The following is a 17,271-nucleotide window of genomic DNA, read 5'->3' on the forward strand; positions in this document are numbered from 1 at the left end:
TTTCTAGAGGAAGAAGCCTGCAGCCTTAAGGTTGATTCCAAAGATAGTTCTCCTAACTCCATGAACTCTGAATTTGCAGCTGAAGCTGAAGGTCAGAAGGATGGGATGGAAGGACCAAACGAAGCCCAGAAAAGCAGCTGGAATAGGCTGGGGACCAGGACACCCAGCTGATCTACCTGAAGGCTCTACAGGACATCCCAGGGAAATCCAGTGCCCAGAAGGAAAGAAGCTGCCACCCCTAGGGTGAAGCCCAGCTCAGAAGTGTGTCCCAACCCTATGGAACGACCAGCCCTGAGCATCAAGGTCACTCCTCAGAAAGAGAAAGACTTGCCCCCAGAGGTCAGAGCCCAGGAGGAAGAGCCTGACAGGGGCAGCTTCTGTGACACCAGGGTGATTGTGGACCATCAGAGGGAACCTGCTGAGGAGTCACTTGGTGACCAAAGGACAGTCATTGACAAGCCCTCTCCCCTTCTAGAATTTTTGGATGGCTCCAACATTCAAAGATGGGTTGAGAAATCCAAAAGCATTCAGATAGGAAGGTGGTGATGGAACACCCTCCATGAGGAGGCCACTGGTGTGACATGGACGAGTCTCCGGGTCAGATTCTCTCAGGAGGAGCCTGTCTCCCTGAAGTACTCTGCAGTTCCAGAGCCTTCTTCCCTCTCCACTGACCACAACATGTACCCCTCATTTGTACAGAAGTCCTTGGTGTGACTACACCAGCTACAGGCCAGCAGCCCAAGACTCCTGGCACCCCTCTGTGGGCAGCAGCCAGGACACAGCCTCCTAAGTAATCACCCCCCAGCTCCTCAGTGAGCTCCCAGAGCCCCTCCAGAGACCCAGAGTCCCACTCCCTGCAGGTGTGCAGAAGCTCCCTGGAAGAAGTGAAGGAGAAAAGGACATTCTGAGCGGAGACTCCACCTCATCCCTGTGGCGGACAGGCATCTAGCTCCCTGACATGGGGCCATGAGGAGCCCAGCCTGAAGCAGGGCTTTATTGACACTCAGTGCCACTTGGCCATGCTGTACTCCAAGTTCTGGTTCAAGGGGACCTTTACAAGGTTCAGAAAAATGACAGCAGCTCCTTCCTCACCTCCAGGGCTGCATCTCTGACTTCTGTGACCCTGGGACACTGACAGTCTGCCTGTGGGAGCAGCTGCTGAAGGAGGATCTGGTCTGGGGGGCCTTCAGCTGTCACCCAGATTTTGCACTTTACTATAGTGGGAGCTAAGAGAAGTCTGTTGCAGGCCTTGGGGCACCCCAGGTCATAGTCTTTGGGTAAATGGGCTGGGATTGCTCTTACTAGTGCACCTCGCCCATCCCACAGCAGGGCAAGATAACCACGGTCTCTGTGGTCAGCTTTTCTCTTTTTTTTAGATGTTGAGACCTAACAGCAAGGTTTTTCTACTTGTAGAGCTAACAAATATAATTCCTAAAAGTTTCTGTGGATGTCATTTGTTAAATGCTTTATAAGCCACTGCTTATCATTTGGCCATGTTGTTTGTTTTGTTCAGTTTTGGAGTACTGGGGAAGGAATCCAGGCAGCGAGCTGCACTCCAGCTCCCCAGTATGCCTGGGGACCAGGGAGGAGAGGCATTTTGTGACTTCTCATGACTGACATCAGCATGAATCTTTCCTTCTTGGGAAGTCATCGACTTTGGGTGTTGTTTTGTTTTAAATCTGAAATATGCCCATTGCAGAATATTTGGAAAGTGCAAACAAGTGTGTAAAGATCATTCTCATTCACTCTGAAAAATTAAAAATAAAAATAAGAGGAGGCTCATGGTTTTTTGTAAACAAAATTGTATTGGTTACTCTGAAGAAAAAAAAAAAAGGTCCAGGACCAGATGGTTTCACAGCTGAATTAATTCATTTATAAATTTAAATGCCTTTAACACAAATGTGGGTCATATACCATAGTTTGATCAAGTGCTTAATTTCCAGGTACATAGCAATTTCCCACTCATATTTACCTTTATTCTCTGAACTATCTGAATTTTATTTAAAATTAAAAAATCTTACATTTTATCTATGTTGCTTTTTCTGTATTTCTAAATATTTTATGTCAAATCTCAATAATATAATTTGTAAAATATGTACTTGGGAAGTATATCTAACCTTCTTTTATCCAATTAAGATTAATTGTGTATATTTTCAGGAATATTTAATAGAAGCCCCTATCCCTTCCCATGAACATTAAGAGAAGAAATATAATAGAGCTGGATTTTGACATTTTAATAACCTAATTTATATCGTCATCAAGTTTGTCATTTCCTGAATTGAAATCTCTAATTTATTTGACTTACATGTTTATTATTACAAATTAAATAAAAAAGGAAAGTGAACAGGTTTTAGATGATTTGTTTCACTGAAGCACTAGACCAATTGAAGGGGAATCTCTCACCCAATCTACATACAATGGCTCTAGAAAGGCAGTTTGATGAGATCACCTTTCAAAGTCACATGATGGCACTCTCAATCTACTCAAAAGGATCCAATCACATCTGATCCAATCATGATCCAATCATTTCTAAAATACTTTGATTTTTTTATTGGTTTTTCAAAACATTACATAGTTCTTGATATATCATATTTCACACTTTGATTCAAGTGGGTTATGAACTCTCATTTTTACCCCGTATACAGATTGCAGAGTCACATCAGTTACACTTCCACTGATTTACTTATTGACATACTCATGTCTGTTGTATTCTGCTGCCTTTCCTATCCTCTACTATCCCCCTCCCCTCCCCTCCCCTCCCCTTTTCTCTCTCTACCCCCTCTACTGTAATTCATTTCTCCCCCTTGTATTCTTTTTCCCTTTCCCCTCACTTCCTCTTGTATGTAATTTTGTATAACCCTAAGGGTCTCCTTCCATTTCCAAGCAATTTCCCTTCTCTCTCCCTGTCCCTCCCACCTCTCATCCCTGTTTAATTTTAGTCATCTTCTCATGCTCTTCTTCCCTACTCTGTTCTTAGTTATTCTCCTTATATCAAAGAAGACATTTGGCGTTTGTTTTTTAGGGATTGGCTAGCTTCACTTAGCATAATCTGCTCTAATGCCATCCATTTCCCTCCAAATTCTATAATTTTTTCATTTCTTAATGCAGAGTAATACTCCATTGTGTATAAATGCCACATTTTTTTTATGCATTCGTCTATTGAAGGGCATCTAGGTTGCTTCCACAGTCTTGCTATTGTGAATTGTGCTGCTATGAACATCTAAAATACTTTGAAACTTATTGCTTGACATTTATGCATATTAAAACATTGTGATATACACACAGACACACACACACACACACACACATTTGAAAACGGAAAGAAATTTTATGTACTATTTCCAATATACTGCTTCATACTCCAACTTGGTTTTTGAAATAAATACATGCACATGAACTGGAGTTGGTGGTGCACACCTTTAATCTCAGGAACTCAGGAGGCTGAGGCAGGAGGGCTGCAAGTTTGAGGCCTGCCTCAGGAAGTTAGTGAGACCATCAGCATTTTACAAAACCCTTTCTCAAAATCAAAGAAAGGACTGGGGTTGTGGCTCAGTGGTAAAGCTTCCTTGGGTCAATTTTTAGTAGCTAAGTAAACAAATAAATATGTAAAAATAGATCCACAAGTAATGTCACTCTCTTGTCTAACATACCTCTAGTTTATTCCATTGCACTGTGGGTTACTAGTTATCTACACAGGGGAACTAAGATTTTTAAAATGTTCTAGTTGTCTATTCATCAACATTAGTAATTTCCAGCTCTCAAATACCTCCCCCCTCTATACCTTCAGAATTTACCTGTATTCCTCATCCTGAACTTCCTGAGTCTTATTCCAAATTGATCCTTTGTGATAACTGGTGGAACCCTTCAGAAAAAGTCAACAAAAATGAGAAAGTATAGCAATTCCACCTATGAGTTAAATGTTCTCTCATCTCTGCTTTCCTGTGTTTCTCACAGTGTCAAGATAAACAAATTCATGGTAGTCAGATAATTGTATTCATTTTCTCAGTTCAACATGAATTACAAATAGAACCATACCCTATATTAGAGAGAAAAAATTGAACAAACTCTGATGAGACAGATGTCTTGACTATAGTGACTCCATTTTGTTTAGGAAGTCCAGTTTGTGAACAGCCATGCCAAGTAGAAAGGTCACTGCTGGGGCAAGTTGCTTTTCCTTTTGTTCCTTTTTCTATTTATTTTCCTTTTTCTTCTTTGGCTCATGATTTTCACTCTGGGGGGGGGGGAAAGCAACATTTTACTTCACTGGTTCAAGATCACCATCTACTGGTCACATCTGGCAATTTCAGGTTATATGGTTCATCGTAAAATCAAAGACCATCTTTTGGTTTTGTTTGGATTTGATCAATTCACTTATTAAAGCAGTTTTCTAGGTGGAAGATAATGTGAAGACCAGGAGGGTAAGTGGAGCAGAGTGCTTCTTATGCCACAGACAATGGGAGACTCAAGACAAAACCTCTAACATTGTTAGATAGTTCACACCTGACAACTGGCATAAAGAAAGTGGATCCGCACTCCGGAGTGAGCTGGGTGTCCTATGTACGCAGATAGGGTCAACAAGTTACTTTCCGATAAACACAAAAGTCCCCCAAATCTCAGTAGCATGGGGGTTAATGATGAGGTGAGAGGTCACTCAGGAACTTAGGGCAGCTTCTGGAAAGCAAACTGTCACCTGGGCTGCAGGAACAGGGCAGGCTTCTGGAGATGGCCTGGGGGAGTGCAAACAAGGAACAAGCAGGTGGAGAGTAGAAGGGTATGACAGATGCAGGGAACCACCGAGCCAGGACACAGAAGTGTATGCGAGGGAGTGATGAGATGTTGGGTTTTGCTAGAGAGTAGACAACAGATGCAGGGCCATATCAGACTGGGAATCAGCAAGCAGTCCTCCTGAGTGCTGAATCAGGAGCCTTTGACCCTGGCCTTCCAGCAACTCACCAACATACTCATTTTCTTTTCCCCTTATTGCTTCTTCTTCCTTGGCTGGACTTTAGGTCCACCTTTAGCCGGTGGACAAAATTCAGTTCAATAAAGATCACAGATCTGGTCCGGGTAAACCAGGAGAGGCAGGAATGTATCTCTTGCGCCTCCTGGTGGCAATTTTAGGATTGTGATCCTTTATCTTCTTCAAAGGCCCAGCGGAAGGAGAGCTGCTGCTTAAAACCAAGAGGATTTCTTGTCAGTGAGTGAAAGTGTGACTGTAATTATAGGAAGATACAGAAAGATTAATATTTGTCTGGGACTGTGGATAGAATTAGTATCACCTTACTTTTGAGTAGTGGCTCCTTTTCCCTCTTGAGCAAATTCCTCTCCTTGATAACCACAGGCCTGGGATAGCACTGAAGCATTCAAATCCATCCTGTTGGAGGAATTCCCAGTTTGTGAGTGTTGTGTACACTTATATTTGCACCTGGAATCATTCTCTCTCCCTCCCCCCCATTTCTCCAGGCTTTTGGGAAATCAAATTCTTAGATAATCATCTCTCTTTTGTTTAAAGAACTCTAACTCTGCTGACTCCATTGTGGTGTCCATATTGAGGAAGAAAATTTGAACGAGATGAGGATCATTTATTGATTTGTGGGGAGGAAAAGAGTGAATGCTTTCTGTTCTAGAGATAGCCTCAGATTGTCAATAATTGATTTTGTTTTCAAGAATAACGGAGGAATTTAAAGTAGTGTGCAGTTAAGGAGAATGGTTTTTGCTTACAAAGGTTTTTTTTTTTTTTTTTTTTTTTTTTTTTTTTGCATTGACAGAGACATGTCTAGGATTATAAAGCTTTAAAAATCTCATGTAGCTGATGGGTCCAGATTTGTCATCATAGAGGAAGCTGAAATCTATTTATTTACTTGTAAAATTGAAGGGATTTGAATTTAACTGACCATCAGTCCCTTTGGGCAGGGCATAATTGGATTTACTTCTCTGTTCTCATTTGGAAATCTTCCTTTGACTTGTAGTGAGAAAATTCTGGGGCTCCCCACAGTCCAGAGAGGGGCTTCTTAAACTTTCCTTCCTCTTACCCCATCCTGTCAGAGAGAACTCAGCCTCACAGACAGAATGACAGCAATCCTTCATCCTCACTTACCGAGTTTCACAATTATTTCTAGTCTCCAAATCTTGTGCCTTAAAGAAAGAATTATACTTCTGTAGAGAGCATCTCTGAAACAAAGGGTAAGCACCCTATTTCTTAGATAAAACCTACCATCAGGCCACCTGTCCTCCAGTTTGATAGCCACAGTGCCAGGATAACCCTGAGTTATGGGCTGACTTGTGTACCTCCCCAAATCAGGTGTGGAAGTCTTAACCCCCAGAGCCTCGGAATTTAATGGTAGGGCCTTTAAAGAAGTAATTAAGTTACAATGAGGTCACTAGGAAGGTTCTAGACTGGTGTTCTTCGAAGAAGAGGAGATCAGGACATAGCCACAGAGGAAAGGCCATGTGGGGACATAGGAGAAGGCAGCCACATATGCAAGCCAAAGAGAGAGGCCCCAGAAGAAAGTAACCCTGTCAATACCTTCATCTTGGGCTTCCAGCCTCTAGAAATATGAGAAAATAATTTCTGTTGCTTAAGACACCCAGTCTGTGGTATTTTATTATGGCAGCCCTAGCAGACTAATGTGCCCTGAGTTTCTCATTATTCAAATTCATCCCATAAAATGGATTAAACAGCCTCTATCTAAGCAATGTTTTCCTTTCATACCCTCGTTCTGTGGAGTGCAGAGATTCTTCATTTTGAGAATTCTAACCTGGACTAATTTCTTCCCTGTTTAGATCTTATTTGGGAGATGCTGTGCTCACCCTTCCTAATGGAAAGGAATGTAGGAGAACAAGCCAGGGGTAAGCTCCTTGATGTTGGCCAATATCCTGTGTGCATTTTAAAGGCTGTAAGAACCTCTTGGCCCAAAGTGCAAGGTCTTTAGCAATATACCATCAATTTTTCTTATACAAACTTAAAAGCAAAGTTGTAAATGTAGTGTAAAAAATAAGAAACACAATTAGAAAAATAAATTCCTATTCTGTACCTACTCTCAATTAACCATTGCTTCAATTAGGAGTTCCTTGTTTTGAAAGCAACTTTAAATACATTTGGATGTACTCTTATGACCACATCATTTTTAATGGTCACACAGCATTCTATTTCATGATGTACCATCCTTTTTTCAATTAGTCTCCTATTTTTCATTGTTATAAATAATGCTGCAATGGACATCATTTTAAATATTTTTTAAAAGTGAAAAATTTTTTGATATGAATAGATTTGTATGGTCAAAATTCCCCATTTAGAGAATATGTGTGCATATTTTCCAATTGTCCAAAGTATCCAAAGTGTTCTTGTCTGTAACCTCTCCAACATTGCCTACTTTCAATCTTTTGCCTTTTTGTCAATCTGACGGGTAAAAAATTGTCACTTATTATTGTATAATGATTTGAATTTCTTTTATTATTTATGAAGATTAAACATTAATCGTACAGATTTATTGGTAATTTGTGTTTTTCTTTATTAAAAGTCAGGTATTTTAAAAACATTACAAAACTATAAAAGCTGCTTTATGAGTTAAAGATACTGGCTCAGTCATGTTTATCTCTCAGTTATGTCAGTCTGACATTTACCTTTTAATTGAATTCATGATTTCTTCACAAACAAGAAATAAATGGATTATAAAAATTTATGAAGTGCTATTTAAAATTATGTCCATCTAGAATTTATATTGGAATAAGTTGTGAAGTATACAGTATTTAAGGTCTCTGGATTTTCTAATAATTATCCAGTTACCCCAGGACCAATTATTGAACACTATTTTTTTTTTGGTATTGGGGATTGAACCCCCAGGAGTGCTTAAACATCGAATTACATCCCTAACACCCCCCCCCCTTTTAAATTTTGAGACAGGGTCTCACTGTGATAATCAAGCCAAAGTGACTCCATTTTGTTTAGTAACTCCATTTTGTAAAACAGCCATGCCAAATAGAAAGGTCATGATTGGGGCAAGTTGTTTTTCCTTTTGTTGTAGAAACCCTCAAGAACATGGAAATATCTAATGGGGCTCTGTTTCTGTAACTGGGGTGAATGGGCTAATTGTGATTGGCTAAGCTTCCTGCCGCCTGACTGCAATCTCCTGCTTCTGTAACTTGGCTTGCTTGCATTGGCTAAACCCCCAAATGTCCCTTTTGTGTTTTTCAAGCTTAAAAGGAAGGCCCTTAAAATTGTTCGAGGTGGATCCAGAACAGACTTTATGCTCCCAGTCAGTTGCCGTGCGGTGTGCTTCAATAAAGGCTTGATTCAATTGTACGTGAGTGGTCTGGAAGTCATTTTATGAAACCTGGGACGGTGCTTGAACTATAACATCACTAAGTTTCTGAGGCCTCACTAAGTTGCTGAGGCTGGCCTTGAACTTTCAATCCTTTTGTCTCAGCCTCCCAAACCACTGGGATTATAGGTGTGTACCATAGTCCCTAACTCAGTTATTGACACTAATACAGGGGTTAGAAAAACTATGTTTATGGTATTACCTTCCAAACTATTCTAAAATTGGGTCTCTTTTGGACTTTCTATTATATTCTGTCAGATCCTGAGTCAGTACTATGCTGTTTTAAATATTGCAGTTCTGTAGTATATATTAATGTCTGTAAAGCAATCCTCCTAATTTTCAAAAAATTCCTGGATATTCTCCTATAATTGGCTCATCTAAATGAATTTAGAATTATTTTGTAAAATTCCAACAAGTTTTTTTTATTTGCATTGCATTAATGTTATAGATTAATTTGGGAGAAAAATCATCTAACATAATCAAAATTTTTCTGTAGGGAACATAGCTTATTTCTTGTTTTTCTCCATTTTTAAAAATGTCTCTTAGTAAAGCTTTGCAGTTTCCTTAATCTAGGTCTCATGTATATCTCAAGTTTATCCCTGGGTAGTTTTTGTTTTCCTGTTTGTGTCATGAATGCGGACCTTTCCCTTTACATTTTTTAATTGGCTAGTTATGATAGTAATAAAATTATATATTTGTTGAGCAATAACTGTTATATATAAAATTTTCATTGATTCTATAGGATTTTACAGGGAGACGCTCATATCATATGCCAAACATGGTATTGATATATATTTCTGTGTACTATGTATATCTCTTAATTCTTCTTTTCTAATTGTACTGAATAGAACTTTCAGAACAATGTTGAATAATTGTGGTGAAATCAAATATGCTCATCTTGTTTCTAGCAATAATTTCATTTCACTACTTATTATATTTAATAGTAACTTCTGATAACTATTTGCTTACATGTCCAGGAAGTTTCCTTCTATTTGTAACATTTTCAGTTTCTAATTTTTCCCCAGAATGGATGTTGGATTTCATCAGATGTCCTTACTGACACCTATCTAATATCTTTTTTATCTTTGGTTTGTGAATATGATAAGTTATCTACATAGATTTTCCTAATATTATATACTTTTTTACTTCATTGTTTTTCTGGTAGTGATAGATTATTTATTTAGGTTGGAACCAGATTTAATAGTCTCATATTTTATTTTGTATTATATTTTTAGGAATGATTCACTTGTTTTCTTCTTTCCTTCTCTCCTTCATAGGTTAGGTTTCAGTATATGGCTATCCCAGTTCCATTAAAAATTGAGACATTTTCTGGTGGGGGTTTGGGCTCAGCAGCAGAGTACTCACCTAGGACATGCAAGGTCCCGGGTTTGATCCTTAGCGCCACATAAAAATAAATCAATAAAATAAAGGTATTGTGCCCAACTACAACTAAAAAATAAAAATATTTAAAAAAATGAGACATTTTCTTCTTTGTGTATGTTTCTTACTTTTCTATTTGGTTTATTTTCCAAATAGTTTAATTTCTTCTAGAGCTGAATGTGGTAATGTATATCTGCATAGAAATTATTAATTTGATCAAAATAATCTTATTTATCATAACAATGTCTCACTTATTGAAAAGCCACACAATGATATTGTTTTGTAGTTGAAATTTTTTCCTTTTTATCTGTTATTTGATTCTATTCCTTGTTTTTATATTTTCATTTTCTCCTTTTCGGTCTTGGTTAGAGTTGCCAACAGTTTGTGTCTCTTATTGATCTTCTCAAGGGACATTCTTAATATTTGCTTGTCAATCTTTTTTTAAATTTCATAATTAGTTAATTTTACTTTTTAATAAGTAATTCCCACTTCCTGCTTTCATTTATTTTTTCTAGTTTCTTCAATTAGTTGATTTTTTTTGTAAAAATGTAATTTTAAAACTATTTAAGGCTCAAAATCTTTTTCTTTTCTGAGTATTTGGGGATTATTTCTCTGTGCTTTGCTATGTATTGTTATTATTGTGATTGATGTAGATAGTATTACAGTTCTTACTTTCTCTTACATTCAAGGATTTATAAGAAGACTGATTTTTAAATTTGCAAGGGATTTGATTTTTAAAAGTGCCAGACTTTTTTATTTCTATTGTGTCTGGCAGATGCTGCTATTTGCATATCAGATATCCATCTCTTCCATTTTTCTCTAGTCACTGAACTCAGATTTTGTTGATCGCAGCAAACTATGCAGCATAATTGCTCAATTTTCTACTCACCTTGTAGATAGTCCTGGCATGGGGCATGGTTCTGACCAGTGAGATGTAAACACAAGTAGAGTCCTTTTCTGAACAGAAAGGCAAAGGCTTTCCAAAAGAAAACTCATCACTTCTTTGCCCTTTTTTTCTTCATCCTTGCTAAATTCCCTGAAGGCAAATGTGATGCAAATGTTATGTCAGAGGTACAGGAAAAGTCAAGGGTAAAGACTAACAGACTAGGGATGGCAAAGCAGAAAGAGGGAAAGGAACTACATGACTTCTAATTATGTAGGCCTATGAATACCTCTCCTGCTAGTACCTATGCTTCCTGCTACTTGCAGCTGAATGAATTTCTAATGGGCACATTACCCTGTACCTAGAAAATGTGGCTTGCCAGAAGTCTACCTTCCCTTACCAATTATGATATGCTAATTGCTATAGTGGGTAGGCTACTCCATGTCAATCACACTGGTCCTGTTTTCTCTGTTCAGGGTGAACATGGAGCTAAGCTGTGACCACTCAGACAATGATGGAAGTCAGATGGCTTGAGGATACTTCTGGTCAAGATGTTCTTGCTCCAAAAAGAGGATTAGAATGGAAAAGTCCTCCATTATAGTGTTCCCATGACAAGGGAGCAAAGGAGAGGCTGGTGCGGTCCTTACATTCCCCTTCAAAGGCACACCTCCAATAACCTAAAGATCTCTTACTAGGCCCCACCTTTTAAAGGTTCCGTCATCTCTCAATGGCACCAAGCTCAGAGCCAAACCTTTAACATGTAGTCTTTTGGGGTATATTCCAGACCCAAATTATAGCACCTTGTTAGCTTAATCTTACAGGTAAATTTGCCTGTAGTTTCCAATGTTAGAATTTGCAATTCAGAGATTCAAGTATCACCTGTCTTTTTTGTGGTTTTATTTTGTCACTTTTATTTCTAATGGACTGTGAGACACTTCAAAACAGCTGTAGCTCAAGGCAGTACAATGGCCCACAACTTCACAGCTGAGCCAAGCTGCTTTCGATGTCTATTGTGGCAAAAAAGACTAGCAGAGGGCTGGGGTTGTGGCTCAAGCGGTAGCGCGCTCGCCTGGCATGTGTGCGGCCCGGGTTCGATCCTCAGCACCACATACCAACAAAGATGTTGTGTCCGCCGAGAACTAAAAAATAAATATTAAAATTCTCTCTCTCTCTCTCTCCTCTCTCTTTAAAAAAAAAAAAAAAAGACTAGCAGAGGCTCTGTCTATGGCTCTAACTGCCTGACCACCCTCATTGTGAACTCACCATAGCAACACCCCAGTTGGCATATTATGTGAGGTGGACACTAGCCTTTCCCTTTTGTACCCACATTTAGTTCTCTGAAGTTGATTGTAGGTTCAGACTTTGTGTTCTCCATACCGTCAGTTAAGTTCTTGGCCTCTCTGAATTGGAGAACGTTGTTTTTGCTTGATTTGGATCTGTTGTCAGAAGCTCAGGTCCCAATCAGATACAAAGCAGGGAACTTTGTTGTGGTGTCAAATATTTCCCAGACATTATTATTTTTCTTCTTGTCACTTCTCAGGGCTTGGCTTTTGCTTTTCTATAGAGCTGTGCAAAGATTTGGTCTTCATTCTCTGACTCTTTAATCCTCACACCCTTGCACTGGGTTTTATCTACTCCCTTCTTTAAATTTCTTATTTGGATAATGCCTTATTCTCCCTCAAGAAACTGAATCCACAGGAAGTAATCTTCTGTCTTAGTACCTGCCTGAGTACATCTTGCGTCTCCATGAAATTACTGGAAAAGACGATGTTTGTCTCTACACAAGTTTTTAGTCAGAAGAATGAGCTGGAGTTCAGGGAAGGTGAACGTGGTTCAATTCTAGGGTGGTATTCATGTCAGCAGAACTGCCAAACCATCAACTAAATTGTCTTTCTAAAAAGCAATTTTTTAATAAATAATAGTTTAGGTAAAGAAAATACTCTGGCTCTGCCTTTAGAAATAATGGACCCATTATTGTGCTGAAGTGTATTGGGCTATTTCTTGCTCTTTATTAGTGCTGGGTCACTTATCTAGGTCTCATGAGGTTTAGTGTCTGGTTTGTTTTTTAACTCACAGTATTAAATATGAGTACATTCTATTTTTTTTTTTTTTTTGTGTGTGTGTGTGTGTGTGTGGCACCAGGGATTAAACACAAGGCACTTAATGAGTAAGCCACATCCCTAGCTTTTTTAAAAAATAATTTTAATTAAAAAAAATTTTTTGAGACAGGTTCTCACTAAGTTGCTTAGGGCTTTGCTAAGTTGCTGAGGCTGGCTTCAAACCTATGATCTTTCTGCCTCAGCCTCCTGAATTGCTGGGATTACACAGGCAAGTGCCACCACACCTGGCAAGTATGTTCTTTTTATAATCTCTGGAAGGTGGAAAGGTTTTTGAATTTGATTCAAATTCACCCCTTCACGTGGTATATCACAGATGTCAATTGCTTACAACCCTCTCCTGCCTTCTGATAAACCTAGCCTAATTCCCTCTTAAGATTGGGAGCCATCTCGCCACATGTTGGGGACCACAAATCAAGTCAAGATGGCGCCTGGCAGTTTGCCAGGAGGAGTGGTTTGTGAGGCAATGCCACCGAGCCATTAAGATGATGGGATTCCTTATTGGCTGATTGCCGTATCTGGATGATGCTAATTGAGTCAAGCTGTGTGTAATCAGTTAGGTATATATGCCTCTGCTGTAATAAAGGGGCTCCTGCTACCTTGGGTACCTGCTACCTTGAGTTCCCGCTCAGTTCCCGCTTCAACCTTCAAGTTACTTGTCACCTCCCGGTTATTTTGCCCAGCCGAACTGTGGCAGCCACAAAGGCATGAAAGGTTCATTTTGTCTTTACTATAAATCACTGTGATTTCTAAACTTGCTTGGAATGCCTTCCCATGCCTTGAACTCACCCATGCCAGGCTTTCCCTGACCAGATAACAACCCTTTCCAAAACTTTAGTGGAGCCTCATAAATTCTGGCTCTCCCTGGCCAGATAATGACCCTCTCTGAAGCTCTAATGGCACCTTAATAGATTCTGACATCGGGACCAGCTAAAATATTAACTAACCTTTGTGTTATGCTTGTCAAAATTTTGTTATCTGGCAAGACTTGGCAACTAAACATTCATTTTAATTTTTTCAATTGTAATTTAAAATTTTCTGCTCATTATTTCTATTTCTCTTGAATGCAATATTAAATATAAAAAATTTGTTTTCTGTAAATTCTCAAGACACCCTCCTTTTGTGTAACTTTCTGTGCTATAAAGCTATGCTCCTAGAGAGCTACTGGGCTGTCTTCTGTTCTCGAGTTTTTCAGGAGAAACAGCCTGGGCCAGTCGGAATTACAAGCTTTCTTTGATTTGATTTCAATTGGAGTAAGTAGTCTTTTCTTTGCATTGTGGTCTAACACCTTCCCACAGTAATCTTGCCATTGTTGACTTATTCTGTCTGAACACATCCTAGAAAAGTCAAGAAGTCTTCCCATGATTTTTATCATGAAACCAATCCCAGGTTCTTATGATGTACCTGGCTTTTGTATCAAGACATGAATCTGGGACTGGGATTGTGGCTCAGTGACAGAGCACTTGCCTTGCACAGGTGAGATTCTGGGTTTGATCCTCAGCACCAAATAAATAAATGAATGTATTTTTTTAAAAATAACTGTGGTGCAAAACTATAAAATTAAAAAAAGCCATGAATCTTCTGTTCACCTTTCCCCAACTCCTGTCACACACATCAGTTTGAATGAAGAAGTTATTATCACTCAAAGTAATTTACTTAGACAAAAAGCATCCAAGAGCCTCCTAGAATTACCGGAAGATTTCATCAGGGAGGTGAGTATTCATGTGTAGGACTTTATGTAGCAGGCCCCCACAGTGAGTCATCCATCTCCTGGATATTCTTGTTCTTCCCCAAAGTCTGTTTAGGCTACCACATCTCTATGGGTGTGTCTGTTCCCAGCTTTGAGGATTCTCTTTCCTCATCTACCCTAATTTCTCCTGGGAACTTCAGTTTCTTTCCCCTAAAGCAAAGGAGACCCTCCTCTCCTCCTTGACCTAGACAATAGCAAGGCCCATGGAGCGAACTCACCTTACAACTCAAGGCTCATCTACACATTTTCCCAAGAGGAATGTCGGTGTTGCACTTCAGAGGAATTCAATTAATAGAATGACCTCATTCTCTTTAGTCTTGACATATAGACCATCTTAGTGTTAGCTGGAAAGGAGAGCATATTGTAGTGCTTTATTTCTTCCTACTTTTCCAGAGTCTTGGAATTGATGTTCAGTCCCTGTGACCTTCATACAACCCTATGACTCAGAATTTGCAGGGATATATAATTTTGTTCCCTCTGAGGAATTCAACTCCCTATTCCCTGAAATGGTCGGGCCTTTCTTCAGTTTGATTCTAGTTATACTTATCTTGTAGCATTTTTTAGAAGTTTCTGGAGTCTAGGAAATACCATATTAAGTTCCAGAGTTGGCAAAGATTCTACAATATTTTTATATTTGAGATAAGAGTTAAGTAAGTAGGCTTCTGATGCCATCTTGAAGTCAGTGTCTTTGGCTTAATCCCCCCTCCCCCATTCATTTTTCTTCCCAAACTCTCTGTCACCCAGACTGGTTAGCTCTGTTATCAGGAGCTCACACTGCACTGCTCTGGGTTGTTTGGATGCTCTCTAAATTCTGCTATTCTTTAGATTAGGTGGGAGTGGAGGGGAGGAGATGGCAGGGATAGGAAGGATAGTAGAATGAAACAGACATTATTATTACTGTGTGTATATATGTGACTGCATGACCAATGTGATTCTGCAACCTGTACACTCAGAAAAATGAGAAATTATATCCCATCTGATTCAAATGTATGATATGTCAAGGTCATTGTACTGTCATGGGTCACTAATTAAAACAAATAAAAAAACATGAAAAAAGGAAAAAAATTCTGCTATTCTCCAGAAGCCAACTCAAATTCTTCCTCTTCTATTAAAATCTTCCAAAGTCTTCTATCTGAACAAAATAAGACATAGGGTTCTTCAAACTATCAGTACAATTTTGAACATTGTTGTGAGCATCTTTACTTTTTTCTGATTGAACAGCTCTGTGGCAGTCAACCAAGGATTGCTATATAGGCTCCTTCTATTGTTATTTACCCAACACATGTTTTAACTTTGTTTCTGTACCTACCTTTTCTTTTGAGTGAAGGAATCACTTTTGTATGTTTCATGGTATTCATTAAATACTGATTTTGTATTTTTGATTTATTTAGCAATAGTTTCTAAGTGTTCATTAGAAAAAGTCAACAGTAGTAAAATAAATATTATACTTTGATTTAAGGTCATAGTTATCCTTTGGGTTGAAAGGGGAATATAAACATTATATCTGTAATAGTTATATCTAATCATGTGGGTTTAGGGAAATTAATTCTCTATGGATTCATCACAGCCCAGAACTACTTATATTTCTTCATAACTTCCAACAACAGCCATTCTCTTTCAGGATCTCCAAGTCAATATCAAGTGGCAAGGCGATGGTGGAAGTGGAGGGTTTGGAGAAGGATTGCAGAAACCATGCCAACAATAGAGTTCTGGAGGGATTAATAGCAGTTGGGATTTTTGACGAGGGATAAAGGAGCTAAAACAAAGCTGAAGTTCTTAGTTCCAGACGACCACCAATTCCCAGAAATGCCCTGGGTTTTCACTGTAATTTTCTAATTAATTAGATTAACTCTGACTAAAAAATCATATGGTCAGATTATTGTATCAGGACTAATTAATCTTGCTCTATGCCTTGGCAAATCTCCATAATCCATACACCAGTTCCAACCTGTTGATTAATCAATAAGCCTGCTCACAGTTCTGTCAAGTGAGCAGATATTAATTTATCAATAATATAATGTGCTACTGGCCTTTTAAAAAATATTTATTTTTTTAGTTGTAGTTGGACACAATTATTTTACTTATTTCTTTTTATGTGGTGCTGAGGATGAACCCAGGGCCTCCCACATGCAGGGTGAGCACTCTACTGCTGAGCCCTGTGTTACTGGCCTTTGATGATATCAAAAGGGCAACTAATTTCTCAAGAGTATGCTAATTCAATAATAAACAATAAATAAAATTGCCCTGAATTTAGAGATATGTGATTGTAGAAACTATCAATTAGTCTGCAGTTCATTTTTTTTAGTGAAGAATAGCTCACTGATTTAATTTTGATAGCTTTAACCCTGAACTTTTGGCAAAAGAAGCAAACAAAAACTCCACCCAAATATATGCAGAAGCCACTAGTTTTCTGGGCATTTTCTTAGCCAGATAGATCTATTTTCTGGGGTGAGAAGTAGAAGTCAAGTCATAATTATTATTTTTGCCATGGGCCAGTTCTTTCTGGATGTGATCATATGTATATGTTCAATTATATGATTATATGAATTCCTGTCTATCTAACTCTTGAAACAAAGCAAAGCATGAAGAGCAAATGACCCAGTCAGTTTCATTTCCTGAATAATGACTTGTATCTTCATAATAATTTCTTAAGCCCCAAGCAAACCAACCTTTTTATAAGAAGAGGTATAAGCCAGATTTTATACGTATTTTTTCTTTGTGTTTCACTTGTTTTCTATCTCTCCTCCTTTTACTTTTCTTTTCTCTCTTTTTTGCCCTTTTCCTCTATTCATGACTGAAGCTAATGATTCTATCATCTTT

General features: G+C 38.6%; 1 protein-coding gene across 1 annotated transcript in view; it reads left to right on the forward strand.

Moving 5' to 3' along the window:
* Positions 1–276: 276 nt before the first annotated feature.
* LOC308635281 (ubiquitin carboxyl-terminal hydrolase 17-like protein 6) overlaps positions 277–17,271 on the forward strand; it is a gene marked incomplete at both ends in the record, with an annotated part of 43,009 nt that continues 26,014 nt past the window's right edge. The window contains one exon of the mRNA XM_081269641.1: positions 277–539. Within this exon, the coding sequence (XP_081125767.1) occupies positions 277–539 (263 nt within the window). The remainder of the gene's footprint in view (positions 540–17,271) is intronic.

The sequence above is a fragment of the Spermophilus citellus genome (assembly GCF_964194105.1).
Source record: "Spermophilus citellus genome assembly, chromosome: 16".
Classification (NCBI taxonomy): domain Eukaryota; kingdom Metazoa; phylum Chordata; class Mammalia; order Rodentia; family Sciuridae; genus Spermophilus; species Spermophilus citellus.